Source organism: Salvelinus sp. IW2-2015, linkage group LG2, assembly GCF_002910315.2.
Source record: "Salvelinus sp. IW2-2015 linkage group LG2, ASM291031v2, whole genome shotgun sequence".
Classification (NCBI taxonomy): Eukaryota; Metazoa; Chordata; class Actinopteri; order Salmoniformes; family Salmonidae; genus Salvelinus; species Salvelinus sp. IW2-2015.
The window spans coordinates 39,324,966-39,343,435 of record NC_036839.1 but is presented as its reverse complement, the minus strand read 5'-3'; the positions used below and the strand labels follow the sequence as shown (position 1 = coordinate 39,343,435).

Here is an 18,470-nt window from a genome sequence, read left to right as displayed (position 1 = left end):
ACATAAACAGTTGTATCTTTTAGCAATGTTTATTATGAGTATTCTGTAAATTGGTGTGGCTCTCTGCAAAATCAAAGGATGTTTTGGAACTTCTGAACGTAAGGCGCCAATGTAAACTCAGATTTTTTGGATATAAAATGAACTTTACCGAATAAAACAATACATGTATTGTGTAACATGAAAGTCCTATGAGTGTCATCTGATGAAGATATCAAAGTTAGTGATTCATTTTATCTATATTTCTGCTTTTTGTGAATCCTCTCTTTGGCTGGAAAATGGCTGTGTTATTCTGTGAATAGGCACTCACTAACATAATCGTTTGGTTTGCTTTCGTCGTAAAGCCTTTTTGAAATCGGACACTGTGGCTGGATTTACAACAAGTGTATGCTTATCTCCTGTGTTTGTTATTTGCATGCATTTATCACTGTATCATCTGCATACATTGTAACTTCAGACCCTGTACAGACAGAAGGAAGATCATTAATGTACGAGCTGAACAGTATTGACCTTTGGGGAATGCAAACATTGTAGATATGAGTGGGAAAAAGTTAGTTTTGATTTTTACGCTGAGACAGCGCCAACTTTTGAAAGATTTTAGATTTGTTAAAAATCAGGATAGTTTTTACTAAATTTATGCAACAAGTTGAAATGATTAGATTGGTGGAAAGGGGTTATGGGTTTGTTTACTGTTTATTGTTGATTTTAGGTGTTGGTTTTACTTAATTAAACATTGTATTATCTGATGTGTTTGAGTAGGATTCTTTCTTCCGGGACAGATGGAAGTTACCTAAAGTATGTATGTTAAAGGAGCCATGGGAGAAGACGTCTCAAACAACATTTTATTAAATGCCTGGGATTAAATATCACTGATTCCTTACACTGAGAAATGTACTACATTTGCGACAGAGGAAAAAATTATTACATTTAGATAGTAATGATACCAGGATAATTGTATCTAAGGGTAGCGTATGTTCCATTGAGCATACATATACATTGATGTAGATTAAAATGTATGATTAATGATTTGAGATACAGTGGAATTATCATTATTTATTAGGTTTTGTCTATAGTTAACTTTTGGGTTTCTGAATCGGTGTAGTATAATGAATGCTAACGAAGTGTTTTGTGTTTTTTCTGGGAAAATGGGGGTGTCATTGTCTCTCTTTGAAATGTTTCCTGGGACTATAATCTTGGGGAGAGTGAGTGAGATTGAGGCCGTAAACTACCAAATTGAAAAGGGCCTGGACGTTTTTGTGTGTTTTTACCTTAAGGTTTGCAAATACACACACAACACATTTGTTATGACTATTTGTTGCTGTTTTTAACTTCTCTAGGGTAGGGGGCAGCATTTTCACGTTTGGATGAAAAGCATACCCAAATCCAACTGCCAGTTACTCATCCCCAGGAGATAATATATGCATATTATTAGTAGATTTGGATAGAAAACACTCTGAAGTTTCTAAAACGGTTTGAATCATGTCTGTGAGTATAACAGAACCTATTTAGCAGGCGAAACCCTGAGGACAAACCATTCAGATTCTTTTTTTTTTGTTGAGGTTACTGTCTTTTCAATGAGTTTTCATTGGGAAACCAGATTTCTAAGCGAATTGCTTGCAGTTCCTACGGCTTCCACTAGATGTCAACAGTCATGAGAAATAGGTTGAGGTTATTCCTTTGTGTAATGAAGAAATACGGCCATCTTGAAGTCGAGGCACTCCAGGTGTCCTGGACATGCGCTTCAATCAAACAGAAGGCATGCAACATTTCGTTTTAATCCTGTATTGAACACATATCATCCTGTCTTCAATTTTATCGATTATTAACGTTAAGAAGTACCTAAAGTTGTATTACAAAAGTAGTTTGACATTTTTTGGCAAAGTTTACAGGTAACCTTTGAGATATTTTGTCGTCATGTTTGAGCAAGTTGGAACCAGTGTTTTTCTGGATCAAACGCGCCAAATAAATGGACATTTTGGATATATATCGACGGAATTAATCGAACAAAAGGACCATTTGTGATGTTTATGGGACATATTGGAGTGCCAACAACAGAAGCTCGTCAAAGGTAAGGCATGAATTATATTTTTATTTCTGCGTTTTGTGTCGTGCCTGCAGGGTTGAAATGTTCTCTCTTTTGTTTACTATGGTGCTTGCTCAGATAATAGCATCGTATGCTTTCGCTGAAAAGCCTATTTGAATTCTGACAAGTTGGCTGGATTCACAACCAGTGTAGCTTTAATTTGGTATCTTTCATGTGTGATTTAATGAAAGTTTGATTTTATAGTAATTTTCATAGTAAATAATTTTAATTTGGCGCTCTGCATTTTCTCTGGCTTTTTGCCAAGTGATACAGTAGCGTCTTGCCTAAACTCAGATTTTTGGATATAAATATGAACTTTACCGAACAAAAAATACATGTATTGTGTAACATGAAGTCCTATGAGTGTCATCTGATGAAGATTATCAAAGGTTAGTGATTAATTATCAAAGGTTAGATTATCAAAGGTGATTTGATAGTGATTCATGTTAATGCTCTCTTTAGATGGAAAAATGGCTGTCTTTTTCTGTGACTTGGCTCATATCTAACATAATCATTTGGTGTGCTTTCGTAGTAAAACCTTTTTGAAATCGGACACTTTGGCTGGATTTACAACAAGTGTAGCTTTAAAATGGTGTAAAATACTTGTATGTTTGAGGAATTTAAATGATGGGATTTCTGTTGTTTTGAATTTGGCGCCCTGCAGTTTCACTGGCTGTTGACGAGGTGGGACGCTACCGTCCCACATACCCTAGAGAGGTTAAAATACTGTTTGATTTGTTTTTGTTTTTATTTCCTTTGGGTTTGGTGAGTTTTCCATTTGTTTTAGTGCCAAGGTATCTTAAAGGGGCACACACGCACATGGAATTTTTATCCGTTTTTATTATGTGAAGTTTTAATTAAACACGTGAATTATTTTGATAAAGGAATGTTCTAGGAACCTGGGATACAACAGGTAGGAAATGTTTGACTCTTTTTTATTTGTCTAATATAGTAAGAAACTCTTCTTTGAAGGGTTTGTATGACCTATAATTATTTTCCGTTGTGGCTTGATCACCCTCATTGGAAAGCCATTTGGATAATGAATTTAAGGTAATTTGTAATACTGATTTCAAGGTAATTTGTGTAATTGATAAATATGATGGAGTTTATAGTTCTTAGCCATATTTGTAATTTGGACCAATGTGAAGAAGGAGAGGGCATTGCCTTTGACTAAGGGTAGGCTGCTTTAAGTCTATTTTCTTATGACCATATGGGTAAAATCATTTTTCTTTGTGGAGTTTTTCAGAGTAGAGATTTTAATTTGATTAGGTTATTTGAAATGTTGTTTTTATCTTTTGACCAGTAGTAGTGTTGTTTTATACATTACTCTCATGAAGAGTTATGTGTTAAAAATGGGGGAGGATTCAGTTCTTTGAGGTTTTGGATTGAAGTTTACACACCTTGAGTGATATGTGAAGAAGTGTATTGTTGTGTTGTTTGTTCTGTTCTATTCCCGATGGGTTATAGGTCTAACTTCCTGATCCTTTGGCTCTACGATGGAGTTGACAGTGTGATGRGGAGTATAAGCCAATTTGAAAGAATATTTTCAATAGAATGTGTTGTTATTCTCTTTGAAATATGTTTAGACATTTGTATTAAGAATAATTTGTAAAAGTAATAATTTATCATGTAGTTAATGAATTGAACTAAACTGTTGTTCTGATCTGTTCTTTCGAGGTTATCATGAAAAGTGACATCAGACGGTATCTTAATGCATGGAAGARATAATTGGACCGAACAGTGTGTGTAYCTCAAAACCCCCTCTAACTGGCTGAAGAAGAGTGACAAAGGCGTTGAATAAGGCCCTGTCCGAACCACTTCTACCGAGAGAAAGGAGCCGAGACAGAAATCGGTGTACAGTATCCGATCTAAGCTATCAACTGCTTTTCTTTCATGTTTCTCTCAGGAGTGTGAGAGGAGTCCACGTGGAGAGAAATCTGTTCTAAACTTCTCTTATGTTGCTGGTATACTGGTTGACGAATGGACAAGACATAATGGGTGGTAAAGGTGAGACATTGAAATTGGGACATTATCATGGGCCATCCACTTTGAACTGTAAAGTTATCTGAAGAAGAACAAAAAGGACGCCAGAAGAATCAGTGCCTGAAGGAGGGGGTTGGGTCAACTGTGCCAAAAAAATGTATTTAGACTTTTGTGGTATCAGGTTGATTGTAGAGGTCTACACCATGTAAAATTATAGTAATTTAGATTAAGAATGCATTGAGATACTGATCAGTATTATAATCTTGATAAAAAAGTTAATAGTAGAATTATGGGATAATTATACTGGATGTTAATATAAATGTACATTCTGCCAATGTTGATGTGTGTTAAATAGAGTTTTTTTACTTTGAGTGATAGGACCAATTTGAATCACTGAGCAATGGCATTCTAAATTTTGGTTGGATAATTAACTGGGTTCTAATTATGATTTTATTTGGAAATGGAATGATTTTTAAAACTGAAGGATTGATTTGATTGTTGTCATGAACTAAAGATGTTGAAACTATTATAAGCATGCCATGGTGAATGGAATAGGGTGAACCCTGACCTGGAGAGTGAAAATGATCCTAATCTATTTGATCTATAGGCATTGCCTTATAAATAGTGGAATTGTGATGCTTGTCTTGGGTCATGTTCATTAGGCACCAAGGGGATACATTTTATTTTAACTATGAGTCATTAACCTGGATTTGTACAACAGGATATGCTAATTTTAGTTTCTGGAATGGAAATAGTCATTTCCAACATACTATGCTGATCCATTGGCGTGTGATAGATAACTAAAGATTATTTTATTATTAAACATGTGCTTTTCACCGTCTATGGAAAATATAGCTTTGTATCTCATAAACTGTATGCAATTTTTTGTTTTTCTTCGTGGGTTCGTGCAGGTGACTGTGTATCATAACCTTCCCAGACAAATTGCTAGAGTGCTTAGAAAATGTGTTGGGGATTGAAATAAGAGACAGGGCTGAGTTTCTTAGAATGAAGCTGGTCATGTGCAGGAATCCCATGCAATGAGTTATTGTTTTGTGATTTTTGGTTTATGTAGAATATATGTATTTTCTATGTGAATGGATGTTCTCTTAAATCTTGTAATTTTCTTTTAAGTTGAGAATATTCTCAAAATGGGGGAGATGTCGTGGAAAATTGTAAGATTATGTTATAATGTTTGTATTACATTATAATAGTTGTTACATTCGACAGAATAGAGTATTGTGTGTGTGTTCCACTGAGGATGGGCCTCTATGAGATAGCACTGACAGAGGAGATTTACGATGTCTTTGGGTAATAAAGCCTAAAGAGCATTCCAGATAACATGAGCTAATGGTTCTGTTCTATGCCGTATCAGGGAGAGACGGTTCCAGTTTGGAGTAGAAGGGCCAGACACTGGTCTTTACAATGAGACCTGTTGACACAGCAGTAACTGTCGGCTATGTTTTATAGATATCTTTCATACAAATCTTAACCTTTGTGAACTGTTCCTAAGATCTGTGATTCGTCATGTAAGTTGAGAGGGGTGTATCTTGACTACAAAAGATCGTTGTACTTTTCTGTTGGTACTTTTCAATGGTTCATTAGAGATAGGGCATCATTGAAAGTCAAAAAGGCTATTGCAAAGCTCTTATTAAAAAATATGTAGTTTAAGTATAACTCTGACTGGTGTGTGAAGTTTGTAACTCTNAAAGCTCTTATTAAAAAATATGTAGTTTAAGTATAACTCTGACTGGTGTGTGAAGTTTGTAACTCTCCTCATTTGGTAAAGCAGAAAAATGCCACTACACTTGAACTAGATCTAACATCTCTGGAGAGACCTGAAAATAGCTGTGCAGCAACGCTCAGCATCCAACTTGACAGAGCTTGAGAGGATCTGCAGAGAACAATGGGAGAAACTCCCCAAATACAAGAAGACTCAAGGCTGTAATCACTACCTAAGGTGCTTCAACAAAGTACTGTGTAAAGGATCTGAATACTTATGTAAATGTGAGTTCAGTTTTTATTTTTAACAAATTTGCAAAAAATTCTAAAAACCTGTTTTTGCTTTGTCATTATGGGGTATTGTATGTAGATTGACGAGGGGGAAAAACGAATTTTAGAAATTTTTTAATATGGCTGTAAAGTAACAAAATGTGGAAGAAGTCAAGGGGTCTGAATACTTTCCAAATGCACTATATATATTTTCGGCCCTGTGGAACCCTGGTTAAATACCCCTGGTTGAATACCCCTTGTGTAATGCCCCTGGTTGAATACCACTGGTTTACACCACTCATTCCCAAACTATTATATGAAAATAGAACATACAAAACGTAGACAAATTGACAACAAAAAAAACKGAATTAATATGAATAGATACAATAAGTCATTATGTTCCATATGAGTCATAAAAGACAGGCTGGGGAGAGAAATCCCTCCTACTCCATCTTTCTAATTTCATTTTTTTCTTTTTACTCTTCATCTCTCGCTCCACATTCGTTCAGTAACTCCCTGCTCAGTCTGAAGGTGGTGGGCAGGCAGAAGCATGCATGATGTCCCAATTTACACTGCTATAAATAAATAACCCTAACAGAGAGAGACAGAKGAGACAGAGAGAGTGAGATGAGACAGAGAGAGAGTGAGATGAGACAGAGAGAGAGATGACAAAGAGAAAATGAGAGGGAGACAGAGACAGACAGAGAGAGAGAGATGAGACAGAGAGAGACAGAGAGAGAGATGAAACAGAGAGAGAGATGAGACAGATATAGTGAGATGAGACAGAGGAGATGAGATGAGACAGAGAGATGAGAGAGTGAGATGAGAGAGAGAGACAGAGAGATGAGAACAGAGAGAGAGAGAGGACAGAGAGATAGAGACAGACAGAGAGAGAGATGACAGAGAGAGAGAGAGACAGACAGAGAGAGAGACAGACAGAGAGAGAGAGATGAGACAGACAGAGAGAGAGAGATGAGACAGACAGAGAGAGAGAGATGAGACAGAGAGAGAGAGAGAGCGAGATGAGTGAGAGGATAGAGACAAAAATACTTGAGGGGTGCCTTTGATCCTAAACCAAGTAATTATCACTAGTCTCATCTTAACCCAGAGGCTTGTTATCAGTCACTAGTCTCATCTTAACCCAGAGGCTTGTTATCAGTCAAACTAGTCTCATCTTAACCCAGAGGCTTGTTATCAGTCACTAGTCTCATCTTAACCCAGAGGCTTGTTATCAGTCACTAGTCTCATCTTAACCCAGAGGCTCGTCAGTAGAGCAGTACAACAACTTGTCCATGCAGTAAGACCACCCCTCTCTCTCCCTCACCACACCCAAACCCACAGACACAAAAACAACTCTGAGGCTAAACTAAATGAAGGGCAACAAAGGAGAAGGCATCACAATAGAGGAAGATTTCTACAGAAGCCTCAGAGAATCAGAGCCTCTACCTCCAAGACAAACCTGACATAGAGCCTTGAAAGACCACATCGACGGGTAACACACAGGTAATACACACGCACATACAGAAACAGGATAAATTGTTTTCTTCTGTCTTTGTCTCTGGGTCCATCTGGAAAAACCTTATACTGATGGGTCACTGGGCTTTGATGAGACAAGAGACAGAGGGGACAGAGTGTTGTGTGTTTGTTCCAAACTGCCAATCTGTGTTCACAACTCTTTATAATATGGTCTGTCCTCCCTAAAGCCTGTCTAGTCACTGGGAAGCCCCCAATTTTTAACACTCTCCTCACCTTACCTTACTTCCCAGTCCTTGACCCGGCTCATCCTCCTAAACCCTGTCTAACACACAAGCCACACACAAAAACACCCACCCCGCCCATAATCATCTTAAAGGGTAGTACGCATTGGTTTTTACTCACCAAAGTAACAACACAGTGTGGTCAAAGACTTAGTCACTTAGTTATAGGTAACCAGATCGTGACTACAACTACAAACATATTTATGTTTTAGCGTTTTTTTATTTWTTTATTTTTACATATATTTATTAACTTATTTCAGGATATCTTCGGAACTACCCACAATGCACGATTTCTCAACGTCATATGGAGAGCCGGTGCTACCGAGCTAGTTCCAGCTGGCTAACGTCAGCTACTATCCATGCTAGCATGTAATTACATTCCAAACCAAGTGCTGGCGCTGGTGAGCTACTATGTACATCCACGAAGAAGAAACCATATAAATTCATGCAAAAAACTGCATTTCCTCTTTTCCTGTGTGTTTGGTAGTGGTAGTCGAGCGCTGTAGCAGTTTTCCGTTGTTCGTCGTTAGTGCAGTAATACCCACAAGGACGGTGTTACGACTCATTTGTGGCGCAAAAACGAGAAGATAGCTTTGMAGTGGGACCGGTTTGTCCGGTTGAAGCGAGCGGATTGGAGTATTGGAACAGTGCGCACGTCTACTGTATGTGGTGCTCATTTCACCCCAGAGGACTTCGATGGCTCAGTATGTATAACCAGTGGAAGGCAGGATTCGGTATGCGACTGACTGAAACCAGGGGCTGGGCCGAGTGAATGTGAAGCCTGCATTTCCTACCGACCTACCGGTACATCGCGAGTGTCAGCAGTGATGGCGATAAATCGGGTAAATTCAGTGTGGATTTACCTCACTATATCACTATTGGATTAGCTGACTCTCCCTCGGCTGGTGAAACGGCCTCTCCCTCTGAAGGCCTCTCCTTGGCTCTTCTGTGACTTTGGTAGTTAACTCAGCTGTCAATCGGTAATTCTCCGCTCTCTCTACTTTGTATCTGCTGGATTTTTGTTGTTGTTGTGTTCTGTTGGTTGGGGCCTGTGCTCCACTAGTTTCCTTGGCTCACTACTTAGCTATGTTGACCGTGGTGGTTGGCTAACTAGGCTAGTTAGCTGACTAGGCTAGCTAGTAGGTTAAAATGACGAACTTAAAGCCTCCGGAATGGCGCAGCAATGTCCGGGGTAGGGGAGGGTTTGGCCGGCCAGGACGTCCTTGTCTCATCATGCTCTAGCGACTCCTTGTGGCGGGCCATGCACCTGCAAACTGACTTCGGTCATCAGTTGGAGGGTGTTTCCTCCGACACAATGGTGCGATTGACTTCCGGGTTAAGCCAGCAGTGTGTCAAGAAGCAGTGCGGCTTGGCATGGTTGTGTTTCGACATCCGCCTATCCCGAGTCCGTACGGGAGTTGCAGCGATGAGACAAGACTAACTACCAATTGGATACCATGAAATTGAGGAGAAAAAGGGGTAAAAGTAAAAACTACTTTAGCTGGCTGGCTAAGATAATTGCATATACTCGTAACATTATTTGATAACATTATGTATTTCCAAAACGTTGGTTTACTTTAATGTAGCTGTAAGCTAGGTGTTGATTGCAACTGGCTGACTAATGCAGTGCTAACGTAACATTAGCAGGCTGGTATGGCAAACGTTAGCAGGCTAGTTGGCTAGCAACCTTGCAAGTGGATTTGTAACGGTTACGGTCGCCGGCCCTGGCTATCATCATTACGCACACCTGCTCCTCATCGTTACTCACACCTGGACCTCATCATCACCTTGATTACTCTTTATTTAGCCCTCTGTAGCCCAAGTCATCAGGCAGTATTGCTTTGTTTTCACGGTCAGTACGCTACTCCTGTTTTGTTCATCTGCCTCGTCTTAATATGAAACTATTTTTCTGCATCCGCTTCTTGACTCATTGCGTATACTTTACAGTAACAATACATTCTGCTTGTTAGTTGGCTGAAAATGTTATTGCAAACAATTTGGCTTAATTTTAAGTTCAAAATGTGAAGTTATTTCTGTTTGAGTTTACATTATAGGGAATTGGCTAGCTTGCAGGGTCCTCCTTATTACGTCACACCCGGCATTCTTTGGAATTCTGATCAGTTTTATGTTTAAAGTGAGGTGTAACTTTGTATTGGGAATTTTTATTCGTATTCTAATGCAAATCCATATGTTACATGTTATGTTTATGCTACCTAACCTTTAAAGAGAATGTGATATGGTGACTGGTGAGAATGGGGTCAAGCTGTGTGGGATAATAGGGGACTGAGTGAGATTGGAGCCTAGCTTGGCCTCCCAGCTACAATGGAGGGACTAATCGCTCATATCTATGCCTGAAGTAACACACACACACACACACACGACTGTGCTGTGAGCTCAAAACGTCCTGATGGGAGACTGTGTAACACAACCTTACACGCTAGAGCAGAGAAAACACACTTGCCTAGACCAGGGCTGACAATACATGTATCAGCCAGGCCACGTAAGAACTGTTATGCCAAAAGAAGCATGAACTGGGAGGGCGGGAAACAGAGGCAGTGTGTGTGTGTGTGTGTGTGTGTGTGTGTGCTTGCCTGTATGCATGTGTTTGTTTCTCACCTCCGGTGCGGCCCAGGCCGACATGGACAGCGGGGTGCAGGCTGCCCTCATTTTTTAGCAGGTGAGGCAGGTGGTGGTAGATGTTTGGCACCTGGAGAGGCTTCCTACTGGCCAGCTCCTTCAGCAGCTTCTGGGTCTCATCTGATCGAGATACAGGAAGGAATCATAGAGTTACAACTGGTAGAATGGTTGAGAAAAGGGGACCATCGCGCTCTCCCAGAAGCTTGGCTGTTGTGTTAAACCCACGAATTCAGACAAATAAAAAGGGTAATGGGTCAGCACTCAAAAAGATGTCGCATAAAGCTTATTTCATTTTTAGAATGTTTTATTATTTTCACTGCATTGCGTACACAGACGTTACGGCTTTGCAGCCTTCAGTGTGTAGGTACAATTATCTTAATTCAAAACAGCATTTGCAAAGAACAACTGATGAGTAGCTGGTGCTTCAAAATCAGGGATGTGGCTTTTCTGGTCTACCTGTATACAAGTTAGTTACAAAGAAATTCATGAATTAATTGACATACAGTAACAGTCAAAAGTTTGGACACACCTACTCATTCAAGGGTTTTTCTTTATTTTTACTATTTTCTACATTGCAGAATAATAGTGAAGAAATCAAAACTATGAAATAACACATATGGAATTATGTAGTAACCCCCCCAAAAGTGTAAAACAAATTCTTCAAAGTAGCCACCCTTTGCCTTGACAGCTTTGCAGACTCTTGGAATTATCTCAACCAGCTTCAACTGGAATGCTTTTCCAACAGTCTTGAAGGAGTTCCCACATATGTTGAGCACTTGTTTGCTGCTTTTCTTTCACTCGGAGGTCCAACTCATCCAGGTCGGTTGATTGAAGGCCAGGTCATCTGATGCAGTACTCCATCACTCTCCTTCTTGGTCAAATAGCCCTTACACAGCCTGAAAGTGTGTTGGGTCATTGACCTGTTGAAAAACAACTRAAAGTCCCACTAAGCGCAAACCAGATGGGATGATGCATCTCTGCAGAATGCTGTGGTATCGATGACGGTTAAGTGTGCCTTGAATTCTAAATAAATCACTAAGTGTCACCAGCAAAGCTCCCCCACACCATCACACCTCCTCCTCCATGCTTCACGGTGGGAACCACACATGCGGAGATCATCCGTTCACCTACTCTGCGTCTCACAAAGACACGGCGGTTAGAACCAAAAATCTCAAATTTGCACTCATCAGACCAAAGGACAGATTTCCAACAGTCTAATGTCCATTGCTCGTGTTTCTTGGCCCAAGCAAGTCTCTTCTTCTTATTGGTGTCCTTTGGTAGTCGTTTCTTTGCAGCAATTCGACAATGAAGGCCTGATTCACACAGTCTCCTCTGAACAGTTGATGTTGTGATGTGTCTGTTACTTGAACTCTGTGAAGCATTTATTTGGGCTGCAATTTCTGAGGCTGGTAACTCTAATGAACTTATCGTCTGCAGCAGAGGTAACTCTGTCCTCATGAGAGAAAGTTTCATCATAGCGCTTGATGGTTTTTGTGACTGCACTTGAAGAAACTTTCAAAGGTCTTGAAATGTTCAGGATTGACTGACTTTCATGTCTTAAAGTAATAATGGACTGTCATTTCTCTTTGCTTATTTGAGCTGTTCTTGCCATAATATGGACTTGGTAGTTTACCAAATAGGGCTATCTTCTGTATACCACGCTTACCTTGTCACAACACAACTGATTGGCTCAAACGCATTGAGGAAATAAATTCCACAAATTAACAAGGTATACCTGTTCATTGAAATTAATTCCAGGTGACTACCTCATGAGTAGGTGTGTCCAAACTTTTGACTGGTACTGTAGGTGTCTGCTCACTTGGATACATTATATAATTTCATGAGATAGCTTACCACCAAGGACATCAGCCTCAGTTGTTCATACCAATGTGGGACTGACTCAAACGATTTGCAAAACCTGCTATGGACCGTCTTCTTGTGTAACAGTCTAAAATGTGGCCTATAGGAAGGAGGTGAAATCTAGTTCTTCATTTAAACCTTGTGGAGATACAGAATTTAATTAATACATGTATAGCCACATGTCTTCTCTTTGGAGTCATTTGTTGTCGTAATCACCTCCTCTGTGTGGTGGATGAACTTTTTCAATCCAAACGCAACTCAATTCATTAATAAAATGATTTTGTTCTATAAAGTTTCTCGCAACTGGCGAATCAGAGATTCATAGAGTTTAACCTGGTAGAACAGTTGAGAATCATAGCATTAGACTGGTAGAACAGTTGAGAATCATAGCATTAGACTGGTAGAACAGTTGAGAATCATAGCATTAGACTGTTAAGGATCATAAAGATAGAACAGTTGAGAATCATAGCATTAGACTGGTAGAACAGTTGAGAATCATAGCATTAGACTGGTAGAACAGTTGAGAATCATAGCATTAGACTGGTAGAACAGTTGAGAATCATAGCATTAGACTGGTAGAACAGTTGAGAATCATAGCATTTAGACTGGTAGAACAAGTTGAGAATCATAGCATTAGACTGGTAGAACGTTGAGAAAAACAGTCATCTATAGAATTAGCAGAAGTTGAGAAAAAACGGAATCATAGAAGCAGAACGAGTAGAACAATCCATTCAGAGCAAAGTCCCGGTGGAGGGAGGATTAGAGCATGATGTTAATTCAATTCAAGTCTAGCATGACTAAAGGCCTGGTTCGGATGGAGATGGTCTGAAGCCTGAGAGCAGCAGTAAGACTAAGGGGGCAGGCACTATTAGATAGGAGGAGAACTGAATGATCCATCTATTATTTCTCTTCACATTAATGGCAGAGTTCCCAAAGGTGGGATTCAGCTTGAAAGGGTCTTTTTGTGTGTGTATATTGTGATCAGTAACCTGAGAAGCTGGTAAATGTAAATCCATCCTGGGTGTGTCCGGTGTGTGTAGATCCACATCATGGGTGGATGGTGGTGTGTGTGTGTGTAGATCCATCATGGGGTGTCGGTGTCGGGTCTGTGTGTGTGTGTGTGTGTGTGTGTGTACCTGAGAAGTTGGTGAGAGCACTCTTGCTGCCGTTGGTCTCTGCAATGGCCCGTCTGAATTGCTCCAGGATGTTGTTGAGCTCTGAGGATCGTTGCAGGGTCCGGTACTCAGCCACACGGAGACGCTCTTTCAGGGCATGGAACTCCCTCTGGTACGCTACCAACTTCTCTATAGGGATAGAGAGAGGGGGGGGTTAGATCTTCTGCTCATTATTCCAGCAATGTGTACCAGTGTAGGCTGATAGTCATGTAATACATAATAGAATATGAAGTGCTGTTAGAACCTTCCAAACTGTTCTGTGAGCGGGCAGTACACTTCTCCCTTAGCAATGCTTAACCTCTATGCATCTTCAGAACACGACATCAATGTGATTTATCACTATACTGTAACAACAACCAATACAAGCAATAAACCCTGTGACAAAAGATCGCTCCGAGACCCAATATGGCTCTGCTTCAGGCAGGCATACTCTATTTTCTAGATTGAAAACACACATAGCTATTGAGTTGTTAAAAGTGTCTGTTGTTATGGATGACTCTGCTCCTAAACCGCTTCCCCCTTGAGGATAACATGTTTACAACAAATGGGACACCAAACAAAGAGCTCTCTCCCTCTCTCCCCAGGACTAGAGCATGTGGGGGAGGGGTGGAGAGGAACCTTGTCTAATAAGACTTGTCATCCTCAGTGCAGTGACAACCACTCCCTCTCTTCTGTCTTTTCTAGTTCCCTTATCACCTGTTCTCTACCTCCTTGTCATCTCTTTCTCTCTTACACCCTACTACCTGTCTCTTTCCTCTTCCTCCGGTCACTCATCTCGCTCCTCCTCCATCCCCCCTCCTTTACCTCTTCTCCTCACTGTATTTCCCTGTACACTCCTCCCTTCCTCTACCCCTCCTAATACTCTCTACATCCCCCTTCCCTCCAGTGCCATCCTGTCACAATTGTCAGTGTGATTCATGTGAAGGTGGTTGATTTATTCATGGTAGCTAGTGATGGGGGTGGGATGGGGCAGGACAGGGTTACTGACAAGCCTCAAACTGTCCTAATAAACACACACACACACAGTTACGTATTATTCTTTCCACCAGCATCCCACTTGACCCAGCGCTCTTTCCACCAGCATCCCACTTGACCCAGCGCTTTCCACAAGAACACAGTCACACAATAATAACATTGCAGCACAACACACCGACTAGTGACCTTGTTGTTCGCTTGCATGCTGTGTGTGTCGTCTCACACCCATACTCAACCCACCATATCCAGTCTCACACCCATACTCAACCCCAAATATCCAGTCTCACACCCATACTCAACACACCATATCCAGTCTCACACCCATACTCAACCCCAAATATCCAGTCTCACACCCATACTCAACCCCAAATATCCAGTCTCACACCCATACTCAACCCACAATATCCAGTCTCACACCCATTACGCAAACCACCATATCCAGTATCACACCCATACTCAACCCACAATATCCAGTATCACACCCATACTCAACCCACAATATCCAGTATCACACCCATACTCAACCCACAATATCCAGTATCACACCCATACTCAACCCACCATATCCAGTCTCACACCCATACTCAACCCACCATATCCAGTCTCACACCCATACTCAACCCACCATATCCCCTCCCACTCCTCCACTAACACTCAGTCACCGATTCATGCAGCTGTCGGTGTGATTATGACTGTTAATAAGGGACAGTATTAGTGTGTATGTGTTGCAATATTTATGTGGATGTGGGTGGCTGAGTTAACTTGCTGCTGAAATGTTCTCTTTTTTACCCTCTACCCCCTTTCCATCCTCCCTCTTTCTTTTAGTGTCCTCTGGAGAACCAGGCATCTCTGCAAAAGGCAATACCCTGTATAGGGGCAGGGGACTGGAACATTTCCCATACAACATGTTGAGACGGGCACAATCAAAATAAATCAAGACATTCATTAGAGCTTTGTTTGTTGTGTCATACCCAATTACAGAGTGAAAATTGAGAATGTGTGTGATGCTGAGAGCATGTCTGGAGAGAGAAATAAAGAGAGGATAGAATGATGAGCAGAACAGAAGAGCAGTCACATCAAACTGTATCAAAGCCACTGATCCCCTGGGGTCTCATTTATTAACTGTGCGAACAAACAAAATATGCTCCAAAACATACAGCTGAAGTCAGAAGGTTACATACACTTAGGTTGGAGTCATTAAAATTCATTTTTCAACCACTCCACAAATGTCTTGTTAACAAACTATAGTTTTGGCAAGTCGGTTAGGACATCTACTTTGTGCATGACACAAGTAATTTTCCCAACAATTGTTTACAGACAGATTATTTCACTGTATCACAATTCCAGTGGGTCAGAAGTTTACATACACTAAGTTGACTGTGCCTTTAAACAGCTTGGAAAATTCCAGAAAATGATGTCATTTGGAGGTTGGAGGTGTACCTGTGGATGTACTTCAAGGCCTACCTTCAAACTCAGTGCCTCTTCGCTTGACATCATGGGAAAGTCAAAAGAAATCAGCCAAAACCTCAGAAAAGAAATGGTAGACCTCCACAAGTCTGGTTCATCCTTGGGAGCAATTTCCAAACGTCTGAAAGTACCACATTCATCTGTACAAACTATAGTATGCAAATATAAACACCATGGGACCACGCAGCCGTCATACCGCTCAGGAAGGAGACGCGTTCTGTCTCCTAGAGATGAACGTACTTTGGTGCGAAAAGTGCAAATCAATCCCAGAACAACAGCAAAGGACCATGTGAAGATGCTGGAGGAAACAGGTACACAGGTATCTATATCCACAGTAAAACGAGTCCTATATCAACATAACCTGAAAGGCCGCTCAGCAAGGAAGAAGCCACTGCTCCAAAACCACGTTGGCTCACCACACTAGCAATGTGCGCAACAGCTGTAATCGAGTGTTGTTGACTCCATGTGTAAAATTTTGTCTGAGCTCTGAGGCTCCGTTATGCAGGGGTACACGGTCCTGCACCCCCTGTCGTCTGCATAGAGCAAAACAGCCAGACATCGAACGCTCTTATCAATGGGAACATTAATGAGGAACTCTCCATCGCTAAGGATGAGACGATGCCGCTACATGTTAATGTATAGCTATAATTGGCTTATCTAGGGAATCATGATAGAACGTGGATCATGGCCAAGAGGAGAGAAGGGGGGGTGTGAGTATCAATTTACGTTGTTCATCTAGCTATATGGTTATGATATTGGATCATGTTATATGGTAATTGTGTTAGAAGACTAGTTGTCGTACTTAGAGAAAGTGATTTGAGAATACCATTAGTAATATACAAGCCTAAAGTAAAACATGTAACACGAATGACAAGTGGAAGTTGACACGTTCTGCTCATCTCAAACTTTCTGTGAGCGACCATTACAGCAGCTGCACTCTATGGAACTTTCATCGGAGTCACTCTACAATGGCTATAATAAATAGGGGTGTTTGAAAATAGTTATCTTCCTATTACCCTCTCTTATGTCTGTGCGAAGTCGGTCCAAATCAATATGAGTAGATGGGAAGGATGGTAAGTTCACTGAAAACATCAGTACAGACATGTAGTGCTCAATGTGGTATGGTTATTATTTCGAGTAACTTAACCACATTTCAATTAGCAAAAGGTGAGGAATTTATACTGCAACATTGGGTCATGTAACAAACCAAGTAGACTAGCAACACGGATAAAGATAACAAACGCGCTGTGACACGAAAGACTTCATGGGCCTATTTTAATAAAAAAAAATGACGACAGTTTGAAGTTCTACAACTTTACATCACCACCCGATTCAAATAACATTTAAGAAACCCTGTTTGTTCTGTTCCTCACCATTCCTCAAAGACTGTTGCCTGCTTAGGCAGGTAAATTCACCAGTAACATACTTCACTTTTGTTCGTTCTAAAGGGTCAGTTGTAATGTGAGAAATCACAAAACACAATTTAAGAGCTTTAAAGATTAGATGGTGAAAATGTCAGAATAACAGTTTGAGGAGTGGTAATTAATAAGTTGTCTAGTTGGGCTTTTTTATTTACTGGGGCTTTCATCACAGGCCCATGAATACTGGGTCATTTCAGAAGTTTACTACATCATTAGTATGTTTGGTTAGCACTGGTTGCCCGTTTTTCTACATATTGCGCTCGTCTAACTCGCTGTGCTCACCACACTGTTTCGGGATAGTAGAAGACACTTTTTACCAACAAGTTCATGCGAGGCAAATAAAGTTGGGTGAATTTTGGTCATTCCATGAATGACAGAGAGCTTGCTCGAACCTCTTCGGTACACTGAGAGCAGCGCAGGATTTTGATAGGGCATGTGCTGGCGGGTGTAGGCGTGCTTGGCAGAGGAGCATCTTGGTCTAATGTGTAGTATTGCTCTAGAGGTACAATTTTTCCTTAAGTGGAAGTAGTGTAGACGATAACCGACGGCTTTCTCCGTTCTTGATTGGCCACTTCCTGGGCAATCTTTCTCTAGGTTCTTATCACCTGTTTGCATTTTGTTAGCTTCCTTCTGTCATCTCTTTCTCTCTTAACAGCCCTAGACCATTTTCGTCCGACAACTGTCTCATTCTGCTTCTGAAAGTATCCGGGTCACCTTTGGGTGCATCATGTTTGCATCTCGCTCCTTCTGGAAGACCATCATTCTCGCGACCCCTTCCTTGTAACTGTCTCTCTCCTGACTGATGTCTTGATGTTGCTTCATTTCAATATATCCACATATATTTCTTACCTCTATCATGATGCCATCTATTTTGGGAAGTGCACCAGTCCCTCCTGCAGCCAAAGAACCCCACACGCATGATGCTGCCACCCCGTTCCGTGCTTCACGGTTGGGATGGTGTTCTCGGCTTGCAAGCCTCCCCCTTTTTCCTCCAAACATAACGATGGTCATTATGGCCAACAGTTCTATTTTTTTTTTCATCAGATCAGAGGACATTTCTCCAAAAAGTACAATCTTTGTCCCCATGTGCAGTTGCAAACCGTAGTCTGGCTTTTTTTATGGTGGT

The 18,470-nt window shown here is 40.8% G+C and overlaps 1 protein-coding gene across 1 annotated transcript in view; it reads right to left on the bottom strand.

Annotated features, from left to right (window-relative positions):
• LOC111979746 (alpha-1,3-mannosyl-glycoprotein 4-beta-N-acetylglucosaminyltransferase A-like) overlaps positions 1 to 18,470 on the bottom strand; it is an 81,854-nt gene that overhangs the window by 31,304 nt on the left and 32,080 nt on the right. The window contains exons 3-4 of the mRNA XM_024010437.2: positions 13,443 to 13,610; positions 10,426 to 10,566 (exon numbers count right to left, since the gene is read on the bottom strand). Coding sequence (XP_023866205.1) covers positions 10,426 to 10,566; positions 13,443 to 13,610 — 309 coding nt within the window. The remainder of the gene's footprint in view (positions 1 to 10,425; positions 10,567 to 13,442; positions 13,611 to 18,470) is intronic.